At 52.1% G+C, this 23,669-nt stretch overlaps 11 protein-coding genes across 11 annotated transcripts; 6 read left to right on the plus strand and 5 right to left on the minus strand.

Annotated features, from left to right (window-relative positions):
- The first annotated feature begins 214 nt into the window (after positions 1-214).
- PRS5 (ribose-phosphate pyrophosphokinase) lies at positions 215-2,480 on the plus strand. The gene is made up of 2 exons (XM_018276804.2): positions 215-1,482; positions 1,532-2,480. Exons 1-2 carry the CDS (start codon positions 559-561, stop codon positions 1,910-1,912), a joined length of 1,305 nt encoding a protein of 434 aa, XP_018128834.1. The 5' UTR covers positions 215-558; the 3' UTR covers positions 1,913-2,480.
- On the minus strand, positions 2,206-3,441 carry VE01_07370 (uncharacterized protein). Its single transcript, XM_018276805.2, has one exon. It carries the CDS (start codon positions 3,385-3,387, stop codon positions 2,461-2,463), a length of 927 nt encoding a protein of 308 aa, XP_018128772.1. The 5' UTR covers positions 3,388-3,441; the 3' UTR covers positions 2,206-2,460.
- A 109-nt stretch (positions 3,442-3,550) lies between these two features.
- On the plus strand, positions 3,551-4,539 carry VE01_07371 (uncharacterized protein). Its single transcript, XM_018276806.2, has one exon. It carries the CDS (start codon positions 3,754-3,756, stop codon positions 4,354-4,356), a length of 603 nt encoding a protein of 200 aa, XP_018128773.1. The 5' UTR covers positions 3,551-3,753; the 3' UTR covers positions 4,357-4,539.
- On the minus strand, positions 4,540-5,378 carry VE01_07372 (uncharacterized protein). Its single transcript, XM_018276807.2, has one exon. The coding sequence runs from the start codon at positions 5,343-5,345 to the stop codon at positions 4,710-4,712; it is 636 nt and encodes a 211-aa protein (XP_018128770.1). The 5' UTR covers positions 5,346-5,378; the 3' UTR covers positions 4,540-4,709.
- A 291-nt stretch (positions 5,379-5,669) lies between these two features.
- On the minus strand, positions 5,670-7,478 carry VE01_07373 (uncharacterized protein). The gene has a single exon (XM_018276808.2). The coding sequence runs from the start codon at positions 7,074-7,076 to the stop codon at positions 5,832-5,834; it is 1,245 nt and encodes a 414-aa protein (XP_018128771.1). The 5' UTR covers positions 7,077-7,478; the 3' UTR covers positions 5,670-5,831.
- A 178-nt stretch (positions 7,479-7,656) lies between these two features.
- On the plus strand, positions 7,657-10,826 carry VE01_07374 (uncharacterized protein). The gene is made up of 2 exons (XM_018276809.2): positions 7,657-10,491; positions 10,550-10,826. Exons 1-2 carry the CDS (start codon positions 7,863-7,865, stop codon positions 10,651-10,653), a joined length of 2,733 nt encoding a protein of 910 aa, XP_018128775.1. The 5' UTR covers positions 7,657-7,862; the 3' UTR covers positions 10,654-10,826.
- VE01_07375 (uncharacterized protein) lies at positions 10,827-13,254 on the plus strand. Its single transcript, XM_018276810.2, has 3 exons — positions 10,827-12,174; positions 12,231-12,581; positions 12,638-13,254. The coding sequence occupies exons 1-3, from the start codon at positions 11,763-11,765 to the stop codon at positions 13,183-13,185; spliced, it is 1,311 nt and encodes a 436-aa protein (XP_018128776.1). The 5' UTR covers positions 10,827-11,762; the 3' UTR covers positions 13,186-13,254.
- On the minus strand, positions 13,071-15,050 carry SOF1 (rRNA-processing protein sof1). Its single transcript, XM_018276811.2, has 2 exons — positions 14,991-15,050; positions 13,071-14,935 (listed from the first exon to the last, which is right to left on the minus strand). Exons 1-2 carry the CDS (start codon positions 14,991-14,993, stop codon positions 13,601-13,603), a joined length of 1,338 nt encoding a protein of 445 aa, XP_018128774.1. The 5' UTR covers positions 14,994-15,050; the 3' UTR covers positions 13,071-13,600.
- Positions 15,051-15,150: 100 nt separating this feature from the next.
- On the plus strand, positions 15,151-16,658 carry RPN6 (26S proteasome regulatory subunit rpn6). The gene is made up of 3 exons (XM_018276812.2): positions 15,151-15,385; positions 15,433-15,515; positions 15,566-16,658. Exons 1-3 carry the CDS (start codon positions 15,171-15,173, stop codon positions 16,570-16,572), a joined length of 1,305 nt encoding a protein of 434 aa, XP_018128844.2. The 5' UTR covers positions 15,151-15,170; the 3' UTR covers positions 16,573-16,658.
- Positions 16,659-16,808: 150 nt separating this feature from the next.
- On the minus strand, positions 16,809-21,184 carry VE01_07378 (uncharacterized protein; the record flags this gene model as incomplete). Its single annotated transcript, XM_018276813.2, has 1 exon — positions 16,809-21,184. Exon 1 carries the CDS (start codon positions 20,946-20,948, stop codon positions 16,809-16,811), a length of 4,140 nt encoding a protein of 1,379 aa, XP_018128768.2. The 5' UTR covers positions 20,949-21,184.
- A 302-nt stretch (positions 21,185-21,486) lies between these two features.
- On the plus strand, positions 21,487-23,257 carry VE01_07379 (uncharacterized protein). Its single transcript, XM_018276814.2, has one exon. The coding sequence runs from the start codon at positions 21,764-21,766 to the stop codon at positions 22,940-22,942; it is 1,179 nt and encodes a 392-aa protein (XP_018128769.2). The 5' UTR covers positions 21,487-21,763; the 3' UTR covers positions 22,943-23,257.
- Positions 23,258-23,669: the final 412 nt, after the last annotated feature.

Below are 23,669 nucleotides of genomic sequence, written 5' to 3' on the forward strand. Positions count from 1 at the left end.
GCATTTTTACTATTTGATTCCCAACTACTGCACCGTACGCACGGTCCTTCCTTCAAACTTTTTGGCCGCATGAGCAACTTCCAGTATGCGTTTATCGGAGTGAATTCTGCCGAGGCGGTGAAGCTGATTAGGTTTTTAATGCGCCATTTATGTCAAAGCTCTAACATTCCGCATTGATTGGGGTGGGGCACAACTTTTTTCCTTGACCTCGCGCCGAAACTACGATTGAGCCGCCTCTCGCAATTCCTCGTTTTCCTCTCCATCCGGAGGAAACAACCTCAAAATTCCTGTGTTTTCACAAGCACCAATATTCCAAATGTTGAAAGCAAACTTTACATTCGAAAGTGCTTAACCACTACTCTCCCCTCTGCCTTCACCGCATCCTCAAGTCACCCCTCATACCGACTTTTCCTTATCCAATCGAACGTGAACGGGAAACATCGGACAATCGAAATAATCCTTCATCTGCTCAACTGCTTCTTACCGGCAAGCAAGTTTGCTTAACTAGCAGACCTCCTACCTTGAAAGAAACAACATAAATACTCCGACCTTTTCACGATGACCAGAAACATCGTCATACTGGGTGGCAACTCGCATCCTCAGCTGGTCGAGACGATTTGCAATACTCTTGGCGTTGCTGCCTGTGATCGAATCCTCAAAAAGTTCTCGGTCGGTGAAAGTCGACTTGAGATTCAAGACTCAGTCAGAGGAAAGGATGTCTACATCATTCAGTCAGGTGGTGGGAAGGTCAACGACAACTTCATCGACCTATGCATCATGATCTCCGCGTGCAAAACCGGCTCGGCAAAGCGAGTCACCGCAGTCCTACCGCTATTTCCCTACTCGAGGCAGCCAGATATTCCTTATAATAAGGTTGGAGCGCCTCTAACCCGAAATCCAACAGACGTTAACCGGACTGACTTTTCCTTCGAGAGTCGTCCAGCTACACCGAGCTTGTCTCAGCCACAGAGTCAAGGCTTGGCAAATGGCATCGGTAACTTGCACAAGAAGCTTGGAAAGTCGTCGTTAGAGGATAACATGTCGAATGGTATTACCCCGCCTAGGCGACAAGATACGAGCGATAGCAGCAATGGATCAGTCAGGGAAGAGAAGGGCGCTCAAACACCCCACTTTACGACTCACGACTACGAGAACAACGCAGTCATCAACAACGCGGCATTTTTCCAGCCAAAGCCTGGATACAAGCAGTGGGTTGCTCAAGCGGGCACCCTTGTCGCGGATCTGCTTACCTGCGCCGGAGCGGACCACATCATCACCATGGACCTTCACGACCCGCAATACCAAGGCTTCTTCGATATCCCCGTTGACAATCTCTACGGCAAGCCGCTTCTCAAGAGATATATCCAACAACATATTCCAAACTTCAAGGATGCAGTCATCGTCAGCCCAGACGCCGGCGGTGCAAAGCGAGCCACAGCAATTGCCGACGGCTTGAACATGGACTTCGCCCTGATTCATAAGGTAACATAACCTGCCTCTTGACCGGGGCTACAAACTAATTAAACCCTAGGAACGTCGTCCGACTCGCATCACTGACCGCCAAAACGCCACCATGATGCTTGTGGGAGATGTCGCTGGCCGGGTCGCCATTATCATCGATGATCTCGCTGATACATCCAACACCATTACCCGCGCCGCCAAGCTTGTAAAGAGAGAGGGCGCTACCTACGTCTACGCTCTCCTCACACACGGAGTTTTCAGCGGCGACGCCATCGCTCGCATCAACGCGAGCGCCATCGACAAAGTCATCGTCACTAACAGTGTCCCACAAGAAGAGCACAAGCGCCTGTGCCCGAAACTCGAAGTACTGGAGATTGGCGGCATTTTCGCAGAGTCGATCCGAAGGGTATACCACGGCGAATCCATCAGCGTCCTTTTCCAGTACGACTAGAATACATGTAATGGAATTACACCAACCAATCTTGGGAGAGGCCGTTTCTTTCATGGCGTATATTTTTTCCTCGTTCTTGTGCTTCATTGGAGTTGGGAAGGCGGGTTCGTTAATCCCATTCATTTGACACCGTGCGTGGGTACACAGTACAGTTGGCAGTTGCCACAGGACATGATCGGTGCTTCGGCCGAAAAAAAACAAGCCCCGTTTACATATCTTTGCTATACCCAAAAAAAAGACTCCGAAGTCCAAAGACGGGGGAGAAGAGCGCAGGATATAACGGGCATCTGCGGCTCTGATTTCTACCTACCAGCTTAATTTTGTTCACACTATGAATGTCTTGACATCGTAATTGCACGCTTCCCAAGTGCTGGATACGGGCGTGAGACAACTTGAGAGGGTAAAGAAGACGCCAAGAAAAATAAAAGATAGTTGAAGAATATGGTTGAACATGGGGAAAATTGATGCGTGATTTGTTGCAATGTTATTGTGATTGTCAGCCCAACCTCCAGCTAATATGCATGTGATTTCCCGGCTCCTATGACCGTTTACGCCGTCTGACCCTGACCCTGACCCCTCTGAGGCCTCTCAACCCACGTCCCAACCTCTGGCAGCCCATTTTCCTTCTCCAGTCCTCTCCAGGGATTATCATTAAAGCTCGGATCATAATAGCCTATATACCACAGCTCATTCCTTTGCCCTCTCTGCCCCGCATTTTGACCCCTACCCACTGATACTCCCGGTGGTCCCATGGTACTTGGAGAAGGTGGCGGTGGGCGCTGTGGTAGTGAGGCCACTGCTGGGGTTTGCAGTATTGTCGTCGTCCCGGGCGCTGGTGCTATGCTGGATCCCGGTGGTGCAACAACAGGCGTCCTCAACGCGTTCATAAAAGCTCCAAGTCCAGAACTCTGCGGTTTCTTGGCTTTCTGTTTTTGCTTTGGAGGGACTGGGGCCGCCGAGCTTCCTGTTGAGGATAAGATGGCATCGATCTTCTCTTGTGCTTCCTGAGCTGCTTGATTTGGTGGTGGGAGGCTGGTATCAACATATCCTGGGCCTTGCTCGTCCTCATCCTCATCCAGCAAAATCTCATCTTCATTCCTTCCTATCCCATCCATGATAGGTGGCGGACGACTGGTGTCCAAATATCTCGGCCCATCGTCGCCCTCATCCACGTACTGCGGTCCTTCATCATCATCCAATGCAATTTCCTCGTCATTTTTCGCAGCTCCTGTTGGGGCTTGTGACGGCACGCCCAATTGCCTTGGCCTTCCCAGCGGAATCTGATTTCCTCCGCTGCCCTGCCCCTTTTTGCCCCCTTTGTCCACAGCTTCCAAGTCTTGGCCCTCAATGAAGGCATCGCTCTTGGGGTTGAACTTCCGTTTCTTGGGTGGTCCCTGGGTGCCGAAAGAGGAGAAGCCCATAGCTGCCGCCATGACGTCAGCCTCATCGTCGGACGAGGCATATGAGGGGTCCATCCTTGTTGCTTTGAGGACAAAGTATTACAGGTTTGAAGGTGAGTATAGTATCGTAGGTCAGGTGACGAGATGGGAATTCACGTCCAGATTCTGGGGAAGAAAGCTAGCAGGGGTCCGTGCTTTACCATGCATTAGGTGCTCTCACCTTGTCTCAGATCTTGGGCTTTGCGGCTGGCCAGCACTTCGATTTTTTGTACGTGTTGCAAGTTAAGAAATAATTTGGCTGGCAGAAGAAATCTTCTAAATAGTGTATAATATCCCAGAATTCCCATATAATTTGACGGGCCCGCAACTACCACGTTATCAAAATCACCACCGCACAAGACCTTGCCTCCTTAACTATCACCAACTCACCCCTCCAAAACAATGTCAGACCCAATCGCCGCCGAAACTGTTGCAGCTGCGCCCACCACTGCCTCCAGCATCCAGATACGGGCCCCAAAAGAACGCGGCGCACCCTCATCTCCATCCTCCGCAACCTTCGTCCCTCCCCGCGACTCTATCACAGGAACCTGGCACGTTACCCACTCCACGCTCCCCATGTGGAGAAAAGCCCGCAACGTCGCCATAACCTACGCGCCTCTCTCGGAAGACGCCAACCCCAAGCTTGACGACTCGGTGACCTATCAGGGCCTTACGGGCTCTGGTATCAAGACGGTCTCTGGCATCGATACGCCCGCGGGTGATGGGGCGTGGAGCTGGCGAGGGAAGGGGTGGTTGATGATTGCGAGTAGCCATTGGCAGTTCTTGGGGTATGGCGGGGGAGGAGAGGGAAGAGAGGGGGAGGGCTGGGCTGTGACGTATTTCCAGAAGACGCTGTTTACGCCGGCGGGGATTGATATTTACAGTCGGCGGAAGGAGGGGCTGGGTGCTGAGAGGCTGAAGGGAGTTACGGCTGCTTTGGCAGAGAATGAGAGCGAAGAGATTAGAGAGTTGGCGAAGGTGTTGTTTGAAGTCAAACGGGACTAGATGGGCATTCATGAGGGGAGCCCTGCAAGTGCGAGATAGACGACATGTCGAGACAGATGTATAGAGATACCCAAATTTGATCAGCAATGAATTAACATAACCTGTACGCTAGTAATAAGTGCACACAGAAGCTTGCAAATACTTGCAGTCAAAATGAAACGATCACATGCATGTAAAGCAGGGCCGTTTTACAGTTGCTTCTCTAGTGAGATAGAATAACACAATTGATAGTTACACATGCCTCTCGCCGCATGACAGTATATACTGCAATAATCATACAACATATCCCCTCTCTATTCCCTCCATCAGATCCCCCATCTATTCCCTCGGCCTGGCCTCTCGCTATTGCCCATCTATTGCTCAATCTCCGCCAAATCCTTAACCCTCAACTCAGACAACTTCAACACCGTGAACTTGTGCTTGCTGATAACAGTCTTCGTCCTCCGATTCCTCTGCTTCTTCTTAATCTTAATCCGTGCCGGCTCTCCCTCGGTCCCCATCACAATAGCCCTGCACTCGAACACCCTCTCGTCCACGTGTGGTTGCCCCTTCAATGTGTAGTCTCTGCTGCCAATAGCGGAAGCGCGGTTGAGTCGGAGAACGTCGCCTGGGACAACGCCAGGCATGTGGAATGGGAGGCGCACGGTATCTCCGACAGTGAGGAGGTATGGTCGGCCGTGGATGAGCGCGGTTATGAATTTCGACGGTTGCGCATTGAGCAGCGGTAGGAGCTCCTTCACCGATTCCGTGACGGCGTAAGGAGTAGATGGCGCGGCTGGCTGAGCAGCTTTGATTTCAGTGGCAGACGCAATGGCCTCAGTCGAGATGGGAGAATGCGAGGCCAGCGGAGCCTTCGAGGTCGGGGGCTCGACGTGCTGTTCTGTCGAGTTGAAGTATCGTGCCTGGCTGGGGAGGAGGAAAGTTGGCGGGAGTGTCGAGGAGGGAACCCGCACCTCCTGCACCGCTCGTCTTAATGCTCTGCTAAACATTTTCGGTCTTGAATGTGGCCTGCGATGCCAATTGCAGGAGCTGGTCTATAAAAGTTGGTGGTTCAGGGCGCTCGAGAATCTCGAAATCTTGCTGACTAATCAGACGCTACGACCATGAAGTCTTGGCATGCCGATTGCGAGGCTTATCTTTGGGAGAGGGTTTGGCAAAGTTAGAGGAAAGCCATTTGGGACTGTACAAATAAGAAATAATCGTAAAGGAGATGGGTGTTTGAGTGCATCTTCCTCATTTGAGGTTGTTTGCTTGAAAAGTAACTTATTTCACGTTGATGGCTTTGACTCTTGAAAAACGAATGGCAAGATGGTGTTATATAATATGTCTGTCTTTGATATAAATGCGATATATATTTATATTCGAACAATTAATCTAATTACCTTCGGCGGCGAGCCTGGACCTCGCAGTCTATATTCTCATCTGACCCAATAATTCATCCAGAAACGCCCATTTCTATCCAAGCCCTGGACGCTTTATTTCCCGTCTTCCACAACCACAGCAACAACTACACATATATCATCGACCTTTCCGCCGGTCCACATCTCATGCGGGTAGTGCTTCTGCACCTCTTTGGCAAACGGCCCATCAACCCTCCTATTAATACTCGCCGCCTTTGCTGCGCTCGCTATCCCCATCGCCAGGAACGACTGCAACGATTTAACATGGTCAGACCCTGGCGAATCATCCTTCAGAATATAATCAGATAAGCGATCCGTAACGTTGATGCCGTCGTCACTGTGAGTCCACGCATTTGACCCAACCATCAGCTTGCTGACAAGCCGAAGGATATCGTAGCTATTGAGATTATCCCACACGCCATCTGTTGCAAAGACGAGCACATCACCGTGGCGCAAGCTGTGCTTGGAGACCGCGGAATCCTTTGGCATATCATCCAACTGTGTTCCTCCAAAGGCTTGGGTCATCATCCGCATCGATCTTGGTATGATGGCCAGTTGATAGGGGGTGTTGAAAGCGTGTGTCTGGGGCTCGGAGTTGTAGTGCACCGCATTCAACCGCAGCTGAAGGAAGCCAGAGTCGCCCAAATTCGCAACATCCAGACTTCCATCGGTCCTCGCGATTGCGACGCAGGCAGTGCTACCGCCTGCTCTAATAGTCTTGTCATTGACCACAGAATCGTATCCTTCTTGCATTAATCCCATTGCACTCAGTGCATCCCCCGATTCGGTATCGTAATTATTGGCTTCATATGCCATGTAGTCGCAGAAGGCATGGGAGAAATCCGCTGGGTCCACTCCCGAGTCTGCCCACCCACCTACTCCGTCTGCAACGCCCATCGCCACATCGCCGCTGTCGCCGAGCTGAGAGACGAAAAAGGCATCTTGGCCGGAAGCAGGGCGGTCTTTTCTGTTCGTTCGCCGCTTGACCGGGATTGGGCGGGGTTCGAAGTGAAGCACGTTATCTTTCGGCTTGAAGCGTTTGTCCTTGGCTGTAAAGGAGGCAGCAATCCCGTATGAGAATCGAGGTGGTGGGGATGTGGCTGACGAGGAGCTATATTCCTGTCGTTTCGTTATGGGTGTTAGGAGGCTATGCTGCCGTTGTGAGGGCGCTTTCGTTCGAAGAGAGGGGGCTGTAAGGTTTCTTCGTCCTGTTGATCGTTGGGCACAGAGTGTGGGAATGGCATATTCTGCTAGGGCAATTCTCTTTGATGCTGCCGTCACCAACGTGTTGGCTGATATGCGCCGCGCCGCAATGTCCATGGCTGCGAAAGATTGATGTCCTGGACTCTAAGAAATGCGAAGCTCGGGTGGCTTGCTGTCGGGGAACCAAAAACGCGCGCTAAATTGCTGCCATTATCGCTCTGTATATGTATGATTGAAGTCGCGGGCTCTATTATGCGTTGGAGTCGTAGTTACTGGGCTTAAAGTGTTGGTAAAGCCAGCTCCTGTTTTATGAAAAAGGTATTTCAGAGAATTAAGGAAATCGCGGGATTGGGGCGCGGCGGCGCTATCAACATATCGGACGGTAGGGTGCCGTGCTCCGATAGTATGGAGCTAAATATGACAATGGGTTATAGAGAAGAGTCTTGGTATTAGGGTCCTAATACAGATAATGAGCCTAAGGAATAATTCCTATACTTGAAATGACTATTTTTTGTGATGTGGCCTTCTAAAACAAGAAAGAGACCCATCGTTTTGATATGCCGTATTGAGTTCCGGGGGAATCGATGTATCAAATCCAGCCTCGTAGCCTCGCGGCAGATCTCCAGTTTTAGCCAATTACCCGATCGCGTCACGTACAGGGGGGTTCCAGACCTCAGCCGCCTGCAACTGCCCGCGACAAAGACCATCGATCGAATAGATCCATTTATTCCCAAAGGGGTTCTCAATAGCATTTCCTGGGAACCCTCAGTTGAGATATATACATTCATATTTCTCCCGACGTTCCACACAAATGAGACTTCGTTACTAAAACTGGCCGACTCACAGCTTGGCAATTTACACAGCAGTCGCCTACAACGACCGTCACATACAAAGCTTCCGACCATGGTGGGACGCGAAGAAGAGGCCACAGGCCTTTTAGACAACAATCATGAGGCCCAATCACGGCCCTCAGTCGATTCAATATCTTCAGCATCGACGACTAGCCTAGTGTTTGAACGAATCGATGAACAAAACAAGAGCCAAGCCAAGGCATCGAGGTTACAAGCCCAGAACGGCTCCCGACCCTACAGCGACCATATGGACGCGTCCTCAATAGACCCCGAAGAGGAAAAGCAGCAAGACCTCGAAAATGGCCTTTTAACGAGCGGCAAGGGAAGCAGCAGATGGTGCACAAAGCTCGTCTGGATTGCTGGGGGAATATTCGTCGCGGCATGGGCTCTGGGAACTGTTATATTTCTCATTCAACATCCCGTAGCCGATGCCCCTCACAACCCAAATGCGCCCAATATCGGCAACGGAAATAAAGTGACCCTACCACAGGTTCTTGGCGGGCAGTGGCGCGCGCAAAGGCACGGCATCAGCTGGATTGAGGGCGCCAATGGCGAAGACGGCCTACTTCTTGAGCAAGGTGCGAGTGGCAAGGACTACCTCGTAGTCGACGATGTGCGCGGGGATAATGTGACACAGGGTAGCTCTCCAATCAGTGTTACGTTGATGAAGGAAAGAGACTTCACTTCGGGAGGTGAAAGACTTAGCCCGTCGAAAGTCTGGCCAAGCAAGAACCTTAAGCATGTTCTCATTGCTACCGACGTCGAGAGCAACTGGAGGCATTCCTTTTATGCCCGATACTGGATCTTTGATGTCGAGACTCAAACCGCTCAGCCACTGGACCCGACCAACCTCCGTGGTAGAGTTCAGTTGGCAAGCTGGAGCCCCCAGAGTGATGCCATCGTGTTTACAAGAGACAACAACATGTTCCTTCGGAAACTCTCTTCGCCAAGCGTCATACCTATCACAACAGATGGGAACAAGGACTTGTTCTATGGTATTCCCGACTGGGTCTATGAAGAGGAAGTTTTCTCCGGAAACAGTGCGACTTGGTGGGCTGAAGATGGGAAATATATTGCATTCCTCAGGACAAATGAATCTCAAGTGCCAGAATATCCAGTCCAGTATTTCATAAAGAGACCGAGTGGGACGGATGCCGCCCCTGGAGAGGAGAACTACCCAGAGGTCAGGCAGATTAAATACCCAAAGGCTGGGGCCCCGAATCCAATAGTCTCTCTCCGGTTTTACGATATTGCCAAGGGCGATGTCTTTGACGTCAAGACCACGGATGAATTTGCCGACGACACTCGTCTTATCACAGAAGTCATCTGGGCAGGCTCGACAGGAAAAGCAATCGTCAAGGAGACCAACCGCGAAAGCGACATTTTACAAGTCGTTTTGGTGGATGTATTAAGCCGCTCAGGCAAGACTGTGCGTACTGTCAACGTGGCTGAGATTGATGGCGGATGGTTCGAAGTTTCTCAGAAGACTCGTTACATTCCAGCAGACCCTTCGAATGGAAGGGCCCATGACGGTTATATTGACACGATAATCCACGAGAATTATGATCACCTCGGCTACTTTACGCCTCTGGATAATGCCACGCCAGTTCTACTTACTTCCGGAGACTGGGAGGTTGAGTCGGCTCCATCAGCTGTGGATCTGAAGAAGAACCTGGTGTATTTTATTTCCACCAAGGAATCGCCGATTCAACGGCACATTTACAGTGTCAAACTAGATGGAACTGATCTAAAGCCCCTCACTGATACTTCAAAAGAGGGGTATTACGGTGGCTCATTCTCCAGCGGTGCTGGTTACGTTTTACTTGGCTACGAGGGTCCTGCTATTCCATGGCAAAGGGTTATTAGCACGCCGAGCAATCCCGACTCTTACGAGAAAATTGTGGAGGAAAACAAAGGACTGGAAAGGATGGCCAAGAAGCACGACCTACCCGAAAATATATACTCTAACGTTACAATTGACGGGTTTAACTTGCAAGTCATTGAGCGCCGCCCGCCTCATTTCGACAAAAATAAGAAGTACCCGGTGCTTTTCCACCTCTATGGAGGCCCAGGCTCACAGACAGTCAACAAAAAATTCAACGTCGACTTCCAAGCATATGTTGCTGCCAACTTGGGATATATCGTTGTCACAGTTGACGGTCGTGGCACAGGGTTCATTGGGCGCAAAGCGCGTTGCATCATCCGAGGTGACCTGGGACACTGGGAGGCGCGCGATCAGATCGAGACTGCAAAGATCTGGGCTGCGAAGTCTTATGTCGATGCGTCTCGCCTTGCTATATGGGGATGGTCATATGGTGGATTCATGACCCTCAAGACTCTTGAGCAGGACGCCGGCAAGACCTTCCAATATGGTATGGCAGTTGCTCCAGTGACGGACTGGAGGTACTACGATTCCATCTATACGGAGCGATATATGCACACGCCCCAGGAGAACCCAGGGGGGTATGACAACGCAACCGTCAGCGACGCACTGGCATTGCAGAAGAATGTGCGGTTCTTGATCATGCACGGTGTTGCGGATGACAATGTGCATATGCAAAACACATTGGCACTGCTCGATCGACTGGATTTGGCCGGCGTGGAGAACTATGATGTCCACGTCTTCCCCGATAGCGACCATGGGATTTATTTCCACAACGCGAACAAGATCGTGTACGACAGTAAGTTTGCCCCTATAATTTCAGCCACGTGCCATATACATTCACTAATACATTACAGAATTGAACAACTGGCTTATCAACGCCTTTAACGGCGAGTGGTTGAGGACGACGAATGCTGTGCCAATAGCAGTAGACACTGCTGCTGACAGGGAGAAGGAGTAGGCTTTTGGAACAGGTTGAGCGCTGCCTCAATGTAGAGGGGCATAAGGCGTTATCACGTATCATATATGTGCGATAGGAGCTGTATCAGCATTCGCGGCGTTTGGATTGGGACCTTGTATACTTTTATTTATTCACTATTGCAGAGATACCAGCTGAAGCATATCAAATGGCCAAAAATTTATTACTCAAAAGCTTCGTTGATTGACATGAATCTCCAAGTCAACGTCGTAAGCTCAATCGTCACGACAACCATAAAGCAATATCGCATGACCAATTGCTCTGATCAAATTATACAAGCTATCTCCTTTCTAGCTCGCCGGCGTCGGTGCAAAAAGTCGGATTGTCCGTGTTGACATTCTCTCTATATATAATTAGCACGCCATAACCCCACACAGTGTTATCATATTGCTCGCATGGCATCAACCACCAAATTTCACCACATTACGAAGCTACCATGCCCAACTCTAGTGTCGCTAGCGACCACACTGATTGATCAGACTGAACGGTTGATCTGGGTAAGCTGTTGACGTCTTCTGACGCCTTCGCAATCACCCATCCTCCATCGGTCAACTCTTTCTGTCACGCCGATGCCTCCTCATAGCTCGACCTTGAAACCTGCACATCATCACGGTACGGAGAAGTCAACCACCGACCGCCGTCTGTTTTAACCCACTAGGTATGTGCAAGATTTCGTGATCGAACTACGTAGCCACTTAGGACGCGCTGATTGAAAGCACGCTCGATAGCGGGGTTGGTGGGACCGACGACGCCGATATAGAAACAAGGCGCCATGAGGATACGCATGGCGGGGTAGCCTCGAGGACGGGCAAAGCATGGTAGTTGTCGCCGACAGCTCCTCAGAATGCTTCAATGAGGAGCACAAGCATCGTTGTCGTCGCCATAGGCTGCTATCTCGCGTCATTGCGATCTTGCATACATAGCGAGCTATTCTCTCACGAAATATATATATATGCCCTGCAAGCCTGAGTCGCAAATATGTCTCCCGGACTCTGTTTTATAGTCATCTCTTCCAACTATCCTACTCGACCGAAGCCACAGAAGCCTACAGCTATTTCAATACCACCAGTACCTATCAAGACTTAGACATTATGGCTCCTTCTATTGAACAAGTCGTTCCGGAGTCCGTCGTGCAGACTGCTGAGCACATCCAGGAGAAGCTTACAGCTGTTAGCCTTGGCAACTCTGAGGAGCAGAAGCCTGTTGAGAAGGTTGAGGAAGCTCCGGCTGTTCAGGCCCCAGCTGTCGAGACTGCTCCAGCTGTTCAAGCTCCAGCCGTCGAGGCACCGGCTGCTGAAGTGCCAGCTGAGGAGGCCGTCAAGCCAGCGGCTGTCCCAGCTACCAGCTACATCAAAGCACCCCTGAAGCTCAGCGGTGCCATCGACTCATGGAAGAACTTTGAAGTGACCCCAGTTATTGGGCGTGAATACGCCGATGTTGACCTCGCCGCCGTCCTAACGGCTGAGAACTCTGACGAGCTGCTCAGAGACCTTGCCATCACCAGTACGTTTAGAAAAACCCGACCACACACAGAATAAGAAGTGCTAACAGATCTCTAGTCTCCCAGCGTGGTGTCGTCTTTTTCCGTGCCCAAGATAACCTTACCGACGACCTCCAGAAGCAACTTGCACAGCGCCTTGGCGAGCTCTCTGGCAAGCCTGAGACTTCCAAGCTTCACATCCACCCTGTTGCAAACGCAGGAAGGGAGCACGGAGGCAAGGATGACGAGATCAGCGTCATCTCATCCGAGCAGGCGAAGAAGATCTACTTCAACTCAAAGTCGAAGTTTTACAACCAGGGCGTGAAGAAGCAGAACGGAAAGATTGGCTGGCACTCGGACATCACCTTCGAGCCCATCCCATCCGACTACTCCATCCTCAGACTTGTTGAGCTTCCCTCGACTGGCGGTGGTAAGTCCTAAAACAACCCCCCAACGCTTGAGCCAAAGCTGACAATCAAACCACAGACACCCTCTGGGCCTCCGGCTACGAGCTCTACGACCGCATCTCCGAACCATACCAGAAATTCCTCGAGACCCTGACCGCCACCTACGCGCAACCCGGCTTCAACGAGGCCGCCGACAGGAACGGCTTCAAGCTCTACACCGAAGCCCGCGGCGCCCCCGAGAACGTCGGCGACCTCCTCGAGGCCATCCACCCCGTCATCCGCACCAACCCCGTTACCGGGTGGAAATCCGTCTTTGCCGTCGGCCAGCACGTCGCCAAGGTGAACGACGTGAGCGAGCTCGAGAGCGAGGCGCTTCTGGCTTGGTTCGTCAGACTGTTGGTCGATAACCACGATCTACAGGTCCGTCATAGGTGGCAGAACCCGAATGATCTCGCTATCTGGGATAACAGGAGTGTGTACCATGCTGCTACTCCGGATTACCTCGAGGGTAACTATGGAGAGAGGAAGGGGAACCGCGCGGTGAGCTTGGGGGAAAGGCCGTATTTGGACCCGGCTAGTGTGTCGAGGAAGGAGGCGCTGGCCGCTGAGAGTGCTGCTTCTGCTTAGAGCATTTAAGGAGAGGTTTTTGAGCGTAGTGTACTTGGCTTATTTGGGGTACAAGTAGGATGAATAATGAAATTGTTAAATATAACCGAGTGCATGCTTAATTGTAAAAATGCGACGTAAAGTATGAAATAAGAATGAAAGCGATCGATATAAACGCACAGAAACAGTTGAAGGCTTACCGTTGTCGTCTTTACCACCCTTGCACGACGGATAGCACCTCGTGAACAGACATAAATTCTCACTGAACAGCTAGAATAATGAAGGTTGGCTGACACCGGTAGTCGTGAATCTGTTCAATTTTGTACTTCTTCCCGTACACTGGGAGTGCCTATATAACCCAACTCCAAACAAATGCTGCATCGACCCACCCAACAACGCCTGGTATGTTCCCCAAAATCCCCCCTGCCCACAAAATTTACTTTTCGTTGACCAACACCATCTTCTCGCGCTCCGGCTTCCTCTTCTGGAACTGCTTCTTGGTATGCTTCCTCTCATTCTCAATCTTGCGCTTAATAGCCTTAAGCTCCTCCGACTTGATCTCCCCAGCCTTCTTAATCACCTTCGGCACATGTCTGTGTCTCTTGATACGGCGAATCTCAGGCATATGCTGATACCTCTCCGACAGCGCAGCGTTGTATTCTAACGCCTGTCTTTGCTTGGCGGACTTGATACCCTCGCGTCTCGACGACTCGGCGCGCCATAAGCGGATGTTTCCGTCGTCGGAGCCGGAGAGGATGTATTTCGAATCCGGAGTGAACTTGGTGGAGAAAACACGCTGCATACGCTTGGTGTGGTAGATATCTCTGGAGTGTCCGCTGCGGGCCTTCCAGATGCGGATGGTGCGGTCGTAGGAGGCGCTCACGAGTTCCTCGCCGGTGGGGCTGTACTCGACGTCCATGACTGCTGCGACGTGGTCCTTAAGAACGTTGAGGGCTTTGTTCATCTTCCTCATGTCGAAGACGTAGATGTTGTGGTCTTCGTTTGCTACGGCGAAGTTAAAGGCTTCCATGGGGTTCCAGGCGATGGCGTTGGATGCGAAGTTCAGGACTGTCTTTGCGAGGGGCATTGAGGTGCGTAGATCGTATAGTACGATCGACCTGTCTGTTGCGCAGGAGGCGAGGATAGAGGTCTCGACCTGGTTGAATTGCACGGTGGTGATGGTGTCTGTGGATGTTGGCCACTTGAGCACCTCTGGTGGGGCGGTAAACCTCTCGAGGTCGTAGATAGAAATAACTCCCGACGAAGCCGCAAACGCATTCTTCGACCTGTGATGTGATATCCCCGTAAAGGCATTCGTACCCAGCCACGTCGCTAATGGCGCCGTTCCAGAGGGTGTGTTGTAAGGATCGAAGAGCTTGATCGAGCGATCCGAAGCGCAAGTCAAGAGCTTCTGGTCTCTCGTCCAGCTCATACTCTTCACAATATTCTCATGCGCACCGACATTCCAAATTTCCTCCCTGCTAGTTAAATCCCAGACCTTCACTATTCCGTCGCCACTGCCACTTGCAAATCGGTGCAGGGAATTCGGGTCCTTCGCCATGGTGTAGACTCCGTCCACATGGCCCTTTCCGAGCTGCCCAATAAATGGGGCGGCAAACATACGCTCCAGCTTTGTCGCATTGAGCGCACGAGTGTATTCTCTCGCTCTTTCGAAGGGATGTAGTGCTGGATCAAGGTTGCGAGGCTGTCTGGCGACATCAGAACCTGGCGCTTGCGCCGTGGCCGCTGAGCGCGTGAGCGCTTTAATCTTCTAAATTGGAGTATTAGCACTATTTCTCCTTATTAAAAATCAGTCTTTCACATACCATGATGTGCTGAACAGTTGGCTTCCCATTTACTGTTGGTTCATTCAAAATTCGCAAGAGGCCGTTTATCGAAGCCTCGTCTCGAACTTTTTCGAGCAGGGATGCTTTATCGGCGAGCACGTGACCATCCACTAGCGCGTCAAGCTGTCGCCCAAGGCGACTGCAGCTACGCAAGACGGTATGCCCAAACCACCTCAATCACACAACATCAAAATGGCGCCGGTAGATTCAGATCGGATAATAGAAGCTGAGAAGCTGGTGAAGACGGAACCAAGGAAAGCGGAGGCACTATACAAGGATATCCTCTCGAAAACCCCGTCCGCAACCAACGATGCGGCCGTGCGGGAGTTTGAGACGGCGCTGGTGAAGCTGGGAGAGCTGTATCGTGATGAGCAGTATGTTTATTCGAGTGGGTTTGGATGACCTCTGCTAACAGGAACAGGAAAACTGATGAGCTTGTCAACCTAATCACAACAAGCCGGACAGTTCTATCGTCGTTTGCAAAGGCAAAGACAGCTAAACTTGGTAAGCAACCTCCAACCTCCCCCCCAGAGCCTGACTCTAACCCTCCCCAGTCCGCTCCCTCCTCGACCTCTTCCACAAAATCCCCAATACGACCGACACGCAAATCTCCGTCACAAAGTCCTGCATCGAATGGGCGACCTCCGAGCGCCGCAGCTTCCTGCGCCAGAACCTCGAGACCCGCCTCGTCGCCCTGCACATGGCGAAGCAATCCTACTACGACGCCCTCACCCTCATCAACAGCCTCCTCCGCGAACTCAAGCGCCTCGACGACAAGCTCGTCCTCGTGGAAGTTCAACTCCTCGAATCCCGCGTCTACCACGCCCTCGGCAACGTCGCCAAAGGCCGCGCCGCCCTAACCAGCGCCCGCACCTCCGCCGCCTCCGTCTACACACCCCCCCTCCTCCAGGCGGGTCTAGACATGCAATCCGGGATGCTGCACGCGGAGGACAAGGATTTCAATACCGCGTTCTCGTACTTCATCGAAGCGCTCGACGGGTACCATACCCAGGATGAGCCCGCGAAGGCCACAGCGGCACTGCAGTACATGCTCCTCTGCAAAATCATGCTCAACCTCAACGACGACATCGCGCAGCTCATGACCTCCAAGCAAGCCGTCAAATACGCCGGCAAGAACCTCGAAGCCATGAAAGCCGTCGCGCGCGCACACGCCAACCGCTCGCTCGAGGAATACGAAGCCGCGCTCGGGGACTACAAGTACGAGCTCGGCAGCGACACCTTCATCCGGAACCACCTGCGCCGGCTGTACGACAGCATGCTCGAGCAGAACCTCATCAAAGTCATCGAGCCTTTCTCGCGCGTGGAGATCGCGCATATCGCCAAGATGGTGGGGTTGGATGAACAGCAGGTGGAGCGGAAGCTGTCGCAGATGATCCTGGATAAGGTGATTATTGGGGTGCTGGATCAGGGGGCCGGGTGTCTGATTATCTTTGATGAGACGGAACCGGATGAGGGGTATGAGTCGGCGTTGGCGACGATTGCGAAGCTGAGTGGCGTCGTGGATGTGCTTTATACGAACCAGGCGTCGCAGCTTGAGTGAGCGGTTTTTGGGGGCTGAGCTGGGGGGATGGCAAAAGGGCTTGTAATAAATAGAGGCGCTACATGGCGGATCGAGAATATCAAGGCGTTGCATTACTCATTATGTGTGTTTTTTCTTCACTCTGGACTTGTTCGCGTTTGTGACTGTAACGTAATTCGTGATTCCCGACCAACTCCTAACAATGAGGTATATACAACAGTAACCCACCATCCCCACTAGCATCACACTACATATCCCTACAACCACCCCATCCCCAACCCCAAAATCCCCTTCTTCTTCCCCTCCTCCTCCTCCTCCACCCTCCTCACCCTCTCTTCCTCCTCCCTCTTCTCCCTTTCCCTCTTCCTCTCCATCCCCACCAGCCCATAAAGCCTCTTACACACAAACCCCTCATCCCACCACCTCCCCCCCTCCTCCTCCTCATCCAGAAACAAATGTACCACATCCACCATCCACACCTCCATCACCAGACTATCACTCCCATCGCTCTCCCGTCCCCACACCGTCTTCCCCGCAAACTCGCTCTCCCTCACCGACGCAGGGATCTCATGCTCCGGCGTCGGGTTCTTCTTGTAGTCACGGTAGATCGAGCGGAGGGTGAGCCAGTGGCTTTTCGCCCACTCGGAATCTTCCATGAAGCGCGGTGGTTTTGGGAGAATGGAGGGGGACGCGGCGGTCGTGGAAGGGGAGGCGGCGGTCGTGGCACTGAAGATGACGGCTTTGATGGGGGACGCGGTGCTGGCGAGGCGGAGACAGGATTTTAGAGGCGAGGGGGCGGAGGGGCGGCGGTAGGGGTTTGGGCGCGCGGGGGTGGTGGAGAGGCGGGTGGATTCGTCGAGGGAGGAGGTGCGGGAGAGTTGGGAGAGGTCGGAGAGGGCGGAGGGGGAGGGAGGGAGGTCTTGGGTGTATTCCTCTTCCTCCCTTGTTTGGTCCTCTTCGTCTGTGGCGAATTGAGAGTCGGATTGTTGGGTGAAGTCCGCTTCTTCTGTTGTGTCGTTGTATTTCTCGGTAGCTGGCAAGCTCTGCGTTGGTGATGCGAGGGTTTCATCTTCGGCATAGGAAGGCTCGGGTTTCTTCACAGGAGAGGACGCGAGTAGCGCGGAAATACCTAGGATATTGCTCTGTCGTGGTGTAATCCTTGGTTTGAAATTCTGTTTCTGTGGGAGGTCCCAAGTTGATAGCTCCGTTTGGTCATAATCTTCCGCGATGGGGGGTGCCTGTGGCCGCTCTATTGGTGCCATGAAGGGTGTCGATTGTGGTTTTGACAGTCCAATACTCCGTCTTAATGGTCCCAGTTGTGGCGGACCAGAAACCAAATCGGAGGGCTTGGAAGTGCTCTTCGGCAGTAGAACAGCCTTTGGTGCAAGCTGCGAGGTTAGCCTAGCTAGCACACTGGTCACTTTGGCGTCCTCTCTTGGTACCAAGGTAGCCCTGGGAGCAAATGCTGGTGGCGCTGGAAGTGCCACATTCCGTGCTTCAACTGGCGGTGCTGCTATCGAGGTTTCATTCTTGTTTATTGGCGATGAATCCTGAGCGGCAAGTTCGTCGCTATACACCAATCGTCTGCTATTCTGCCTCCATGGACTTGGGAGCTTGCTCCGTCTCGGCCTTTCCAATGCGGATGCAGCCTGTTTTGGGGCAATATCAACATGCTTGCCTATCGATGGCGAGGAATTGCTGCGTGCTTCGGCTAGCCATATGTCCTCATCATCAAAGACGTCTTCGACAACGTTTGCCTTCGGGGCGAGTTGAGGTTGTGTTAGGAGTGGAGTGCTGTTGATCGTTGGCAGATCCGATGGCACGACATACACCTGGGTCAAGTCTAGTCCCAGATGTTGAGTAGTCTCAACCTTATCCACTTGCCATTCATCTCTCTGCTTCTGCTTCTGAGATTCCATCTGACGCTCCGCAGTGCGAGAAGACCCCACCGTAGCCTTACCACTTCTAGACCCCTCACTATCATCCCGCGGAGGCGTCCTCATCGCAGGATACTCAGCTTGCCAACTCATCTCATCAGAATAGCGAACAGTATTCGTATCCTGAGTCACCAAGTTAACAATCTGCGTATTCCTAGCCTGACCCGGCGTAGGCAGCCCCAAAGAATAATCATCCTTCTCCTCCGGAGAAGGCGAGCGTAATTGCTCAGATGCCTCTGCGAGGAAGGGGTCATCGACAATTAATGGGATGTTCTTCATGAAGCCCGGCTTTCGCTCATCTGCGGCCCCGCTTAATGTTCTGCTTCGAGAAAGGTTGCGCCATGACATTGGTCCGAGTCCGGGAACAGAGGAGTCTAGTTTCGATGACTGGGCCGCTGCCTCCTTCGTTGGCTCCTCAGTTGGAGATAATGGGTGTCTCCTAGCGTTTGGGCTTTTGAATGGGCTGCGAAGGAATGATGAATGTGTGCTTGCCGAATTTGGAACGAGAATCTCCTGAAGTGCACGACCTGCAATGACACTTGAAGACAAAAGTGGTCTCGGTACTCCATTGACATCCGTCGTACTCGGCAACTGTTCTCTTGGAGGTGGCCTTTGTTTTGGGGGAGGTAGAGACGGAGATGAGAACACGATTGATGGGGTTTCGGTTAGGCCGAGTGATTTCCGCTGTCGTAGATGTGCGGTGTATGTGTATCGAGGAGCTGCAAATGATGGAGGTGACGATCTCATTTGAGTCATATTTACTGACGAATCCGCGGTTGACTCGACGTGAACGCTTTCTCTATGCGTAACTGAAGCTGCTTTTTCCTGAGAAGGTTCCTGAGCAGATGATCCAGCTGAGTCGTTATCTGGTGATGGTGTCTCTTCTGGAGTCGGCAGCCAAGGTGTTGTGGGATGCTCGGAATCGCTATTCGAGGTAGTGATAGCCTCAACGGGCTGAGTAAGGAGTGCAGATCCAGTCACAGGGCTTCCTGCTTGAAAATTTTCACTGACATCCGCCTCATGATCCTGGTCTCGCGGGCTACTCGTGGTGGGCTGGGACCTAGCAGATCTATTCGAAGCGGAAACACCAACTAAACTTTGCTGCATCGTCTGCACATTATCAAAGCTTCGGCGCTTCGATGAAGATGCTTCTGATAGAGACGACATTCCCGATGAAGATGGACGATTGTCACTTCTCCTGTGGTCCACTTCACGTTCTTCAAAGGAAGACAGAGACTCGAACGGCTTGCCCTGGATAGAAGGGCTGCTGAAGTGTTCCCGCAACGAAGGCACCGAATCAACTGATATCATGCTAAATCCCTCGCTCTCCAGGATCGTATCAAACTCTTGGAGATCACCCAGGCCATCTTCAGCCTCATCATCGTAGTTTTCCTCTTCATGCTGGGATCTATCATATCCGGAGCCAATCTTATTCGCGGATAGCGATGAACGAGGAACCTCCTCCACCGCCTGATGAACAAGCGGCGACCCCCGCCTCGAGCTGGCCGTGGCCTGGAGGTGTCTGGGGATAGCAGAGACAACTCTCGGACTCGACCACCCTTCCGCTTCAGGTGTTATCTCTCTGTCAAACTGGGCAACCGTAACATCCTCGCCGAATGCGGTCGATGTAGATCGGATGGTTGAATGTTCCGAATTAGACCCCATCGTATTTTGTTCCACAGCCCGTAACGGCATATCATCTTCGGGATGCATCTCTTCAGACTCCTCGGCCGGCGAGCTATGTCCCATGAGATCTTCCAGTATCGGGATTTCTTGCGGCAGTAACGACTGTCTTCCCCCCCTCTTGTTCGCCACGCTCGATTCCGGCAGATCTGACGAAGGCCCAGTCGATTTCGCAGCAGGTGTCTTCCGAGTAACAGATTTAACAGATCTTGACCGTGACCGTCCCTTACCTCTTCCGACCTCGACGCTCTTCCCAATCGCGAAATCCCAGTCCTCCTCGTCATCACCATCCACTAAACTTCCCAGTGTCCTCCTCCTCCTGGGCGACTTTCCTGGAGTTACATTTCTAGTTTTCGCGGGCACCGGGGTGCCTATCGACTTTCGTGGGCGACCGCGACCGCGTTTTGGTGGCGCGGCGGGGCTGTCTTCTTCGGAATCGGAGAGGCCCTTGAGCGGGACTGTTGTGGTAGTAGTTCGCGTGTTTGGGCGTCTTGAAGACGCATAGTAAGGCGACGGCGAGGGAGATCTGAGGTCTGAGAATTCAGGGTAGGAGTTCTCCTTGTTGTTCTCCGCTTCGACGGTGACCCTTATTTTCTGCGGCGAGATGCCATTGCCGACGTCCAACTCGAACGTTTGTTTGGTTGGCGAGCTGCCGTACATTTGTTGTGACCTGCGGACTCTCGATTGCCGTATAGATTTTGAAGGTGATGAGAAGGTCGGAGTGTCGTTGAGAGGGTCCGGCGAGGAGGGTAAAATGTCTGCCATGTTATAAGACATGTTCTTGATTGTGTAGTGTAGTAGCTTCGACTAATTGCTCATGAAGCTCTGGACAGCGGAGGCGCGTTCCAACTCGCAACAATATAAAAGAACGCGTCTTTTTCCGAGCTCGTATGGTGTTAGTAGCAGTTACCGCATTGATTTCGTATATTTATGTACATGAATATAGTTGCTGAGGCTCTTGGAGTTGCCTGGCTGGTTTGTTTACATTGACTGTTTGCGGAATTGGGGGTTCGACAGCTGATGTCCAACCATCTCACAAGTGGCGGGAAGGGTCCTGTAGTTGCTGTAGATTGGGTAGAGTCTAAACTACTTTAGGAAATACTAGGTAATACTAAGATACAAAGCTAAAGTAGAAAGTTACAAGGCTACAACACGGCAAAAAGCGGGGAATTTAGGAATTTGGGGATAGAGGGGACCAACTTTTGACTTGATTACTAATTCAGGATGATTAAGTAAGCTGCCATGATATCCGATTCATGGGATCTTGCGCCATCCAGTGCTAAGAGAGTTCTAAGAGACCATGACGGAAAGGAAGGAGGGGGTTAATGGTGACTGGCCATACATACCACAGCATTCCGGATATACCAATGGCATACCCATCATGCACCATTTTAAGCCCTGTCGAGTACAACTACGTGTGATATACCTGCTCTACCTGCTCTATATGGAGATGCCGGAGGTATTCTAGGCATTCTGGGTATTCTAAGCAGGTCTGTATTATAAATACAATATGCCCTTTTATCACGGTAGGTCGCTGCTTACTATATCAAACTCCACGTTGACGCCATTTCCTTGTGGCATCGAGGATTCATATGTCTCTCACGGCATATATAAGACGTTCCCCCGCTCTTGCTTCATCTTTCTTACTTTCCTATTACTCTACTATCCTACGCTGTCTTCCGGTCGGACTGGCATATCAAGTGCAACTAATCCAACAACAACCACTACCACATATCACACACCATATCACCTTCTCATACCTCACTCAAGCAACTAATCCTCCAACAACCACTTACCACTCTTCACATCACCTCCTCACACCCCAAACCACAGCCATGGCCACAGTCTCCTCCCAGCCCGCCACCCCCGCACACAACCTCTCCTCCTCCGCCCGCGCCGAATCCGCTGGCGTCCAAACCGAAACCGCCACCCTCCCATACCATATCCCCCGCGGCAACGTCGAAGCCGAGCTGCACTTCTACCTCCCCCCCGAGGACGGATCACACCCCTACAACTGGGTGAACAAGCAACCCGAAGGCACTCCCCAGCACAACTACGGCTCCACCGTGCAAACCGTCACGATCCACGACATCCGCGGCGACGAATCCTCCTACACCCTCGACAAGGACGCCTTTGCCGTTCTCCAGAATGTCGAGTCGTTGGGCGAAACTGAGTTCACGGATGACGACCACATCAAGGAGTTTTACTACCCCGAAGTCGAAAAAGTGCTCCTCGATAACGTCCCGGGGGCCAACAAAATCTTCATCTTCGACCACACCATCCGCCGCTCCGGTCCGGAGGCAAAGAGGGGTCCGGTAAACCGCGCCCACATCGACCAAATCGCCAGTTCCGCCGCCGAGCGCGTAAAGGTGCACCTCCCCACCACCGCCGAGACCCTCTTGCAAGGTCGTTACCGCATCATCAACGTCTGGCGCCCCCTCAACGGCCCCATCGTCGCACAACCCCTCTCCTTCGCCTCATCGCACACAGTGCGGGACGAGGATCTGATCCCCGTCGAACATCGGTATCCGGATCGCGTCGGGTATACGGCGAGCGTGAGGTGGAATGAGGGGCAGAGGTGGAATTATCTGTCGGGGATGAGGAATGATGAGAGGATTCTTTTGGAGTGCTTTGATAGTGAGGGACTGAAGGAGGGGGGGGAGGTTAAGGGGGGGAGAGTGCCGCATTCGGCGTTTGTGGATCCGAGGACGCCGGAGGGGGGGCCGGGGAGGGAGAGTATTGAGGTTAGGGCGTTGGTTTTTGGGCCGTAGATGGTGGTGATAGATTCTCCTAGAGGGTTTGCTGGGATACATCAGAGGCGGGGGGTGGGGGTCGATAAAGTTGTAGGATTTGGTTACACTACTCACTCATTAACGGGTTATGATTACAGTGTTCGGCACGGATGCCAATATACCTGTGGTATCCGGGTATATCCTTAAGGATATACCTACTTGGTGATATTTTAGGAGTATCTAGCGTATCTAGATACTCTCGAGTATATATCTAGATATATACTAAGAATAGCTAAGCATTGCTAAGACCTCTTTTTTCTAACGTCATAAGACTAGTATTAATGCTATATAAAGTAATAATTATCCTTATAATGTAGATTGTGGTGTTTGAGCTTCGGGTTTAGCGCCCGCCCTAATCGGGCAACGCGCCTGCACGTTCCTGCCACCGCTTTCGACTTCTATAAAAGGGCCACTCCCTCCCCTCTCCTCTGTCCCTCTCCACCGTCGCCCCTCCCTCTTAACATTCTCGCACCTGCTGCGCTCATCGTGCGACGCTTGACCCATTTGCCCCCTCCACGCTGCATGGCCCCGCCTAACGGATCGCAGCTGAAAACCCGTAGTGGCACATGAACGCATTCGTAGAGCCACAACCTCGATTTACGCCCTCCGATAACGCCCTCTAATAACTGCGCCTTCCATGCCACCGGGCTCTTTGAGATGGCAACGAGCCCTTTGAGCATCGACGTTCTATCGTTTTGACTCCTCT

The sequence above is a fragment of the Pseudogymnoascus verrucosus genome (assembly GCF_001662655.1).
Source record: "Pseudogymnoascus verrucosus strain UAMH 10579 unplaced genomic scaffold scaffold_33, whole genome shotgun sequence".
NCBI classification, from domain to species: Eukaryota; Fungi; Ascomycota; class Leotiomycetes; order Thelebolales; family Thelebolaceae; genus Pseudogymnoascus; species Pseudogymnoascus verrucosus.

Excerpts from the sequence above, each read along its gene's own strand:
- RPN6 (XM_018276812.2), top strand. The coding sequence starts at position 15,171 with ATGCCCAAACCACCTCAATCACACAACATCAAAATGGCGCCGGTAGAT. Across the intron at positions 15,386-15,432 it reads GAGCTGTATCGTGATGAGCA|GAAAACTGATGAGCTTGTCA; the intron begins GTATGTTTATTC and ends TAACAGGAACAG. Across the intron at positions 15,516-15,565 it reads GGCAAAGACAGCTAAACTTG|TCCGCTCCCTCCTCGACCTC; the intron begins GTAAGCAACCTC and ends AACCCTCCCCAG.
- VE01_07379 (XM_018276814.2), top strand. The coding sequence starts at position 21,764 with ATGTCTCTCACGGCATATATAAGACGTTCCCCCGCTCTTGCTTCATCT.
- VE01_07372 (XM_018276807.2), bottom strand. The coding sequence starts at position 5,345 with ATGTTTAGCAGAGCATTAAGACGAGCGGTGCAGGAGGTGCGGGTTCCC.
- VE01_07371 (XM_018276806.2), top strand. The coding sequence starts at position 3,754 with ATGTCAGACCCAATCGCCGCCGAAACTGTTGCAGCTGCGCCCACCACT.
- VE01_07373 (XM_018276808.2), bottom strand. The coding sequence starts at position 7,076 with ATGGACATTGCGGCGCGGCGCATATCAGCCAACACGTTGGTGACGGCA.
- VE01_07375 (XM_018276810.2), top strand. The coding sequence starts at position 11,763 with ATGGCTCCTTCTATTGAACAAGTCGTTCCGGAGTCCGTCGTGCAGACT. Across the intron at positions 12,175-12,230 it reads CAGAGACCTTGCCATCACCA|TCTCCCAGCGTGGTGTCGTC; the intron begins GTACGTTTAGAA and ends ACAGATCTCTAG. Across the intron at positions 12,582-12,637 it reads GCTTCCCTCGACTGGCGGTG|ACACCCTCTGGGCCTCCGGC; the intron begins GTAAGTCCTAAA and ends ATCAAACCACAG.
- VE01_07374 (XM_018276809.2), top strand. The coding sequence starts at position 7,863 with ATGGTGGGACGCGAAGAAGAGGCCACAGGCCTTTTAGACAACAATCAT. Across the intron at positions 10,492-10,549 it reads GAACAAGATCGTGTACGACA|AATTGAACAACTGGCTTATC; the intron begins GTAAGTTTGCCC and ends AATACATTACAG.
- VE01_07370 (XM_018276805.2), bottom strand. The coding sequence starts at position 3,387 with ATGGACCCCTCATATGCCTCGTCCGACGATGAGGCTGACGTCATGGCG.
- PRS5 (XM_018276804.2), top strand. The coding sequence starts at position 559 with ATGACCAGAAACATCGTCATACTGGGTGGCAACTCGCATCCTCAGCTG. Across the intron at positions 1,483-1,531 it reads ACTTCGCCCTGATTCATAAG|GAACGTCGTCCGACTCGCAT; the intron begins GTAACATAACCT and ends ATTAAACCCTAG.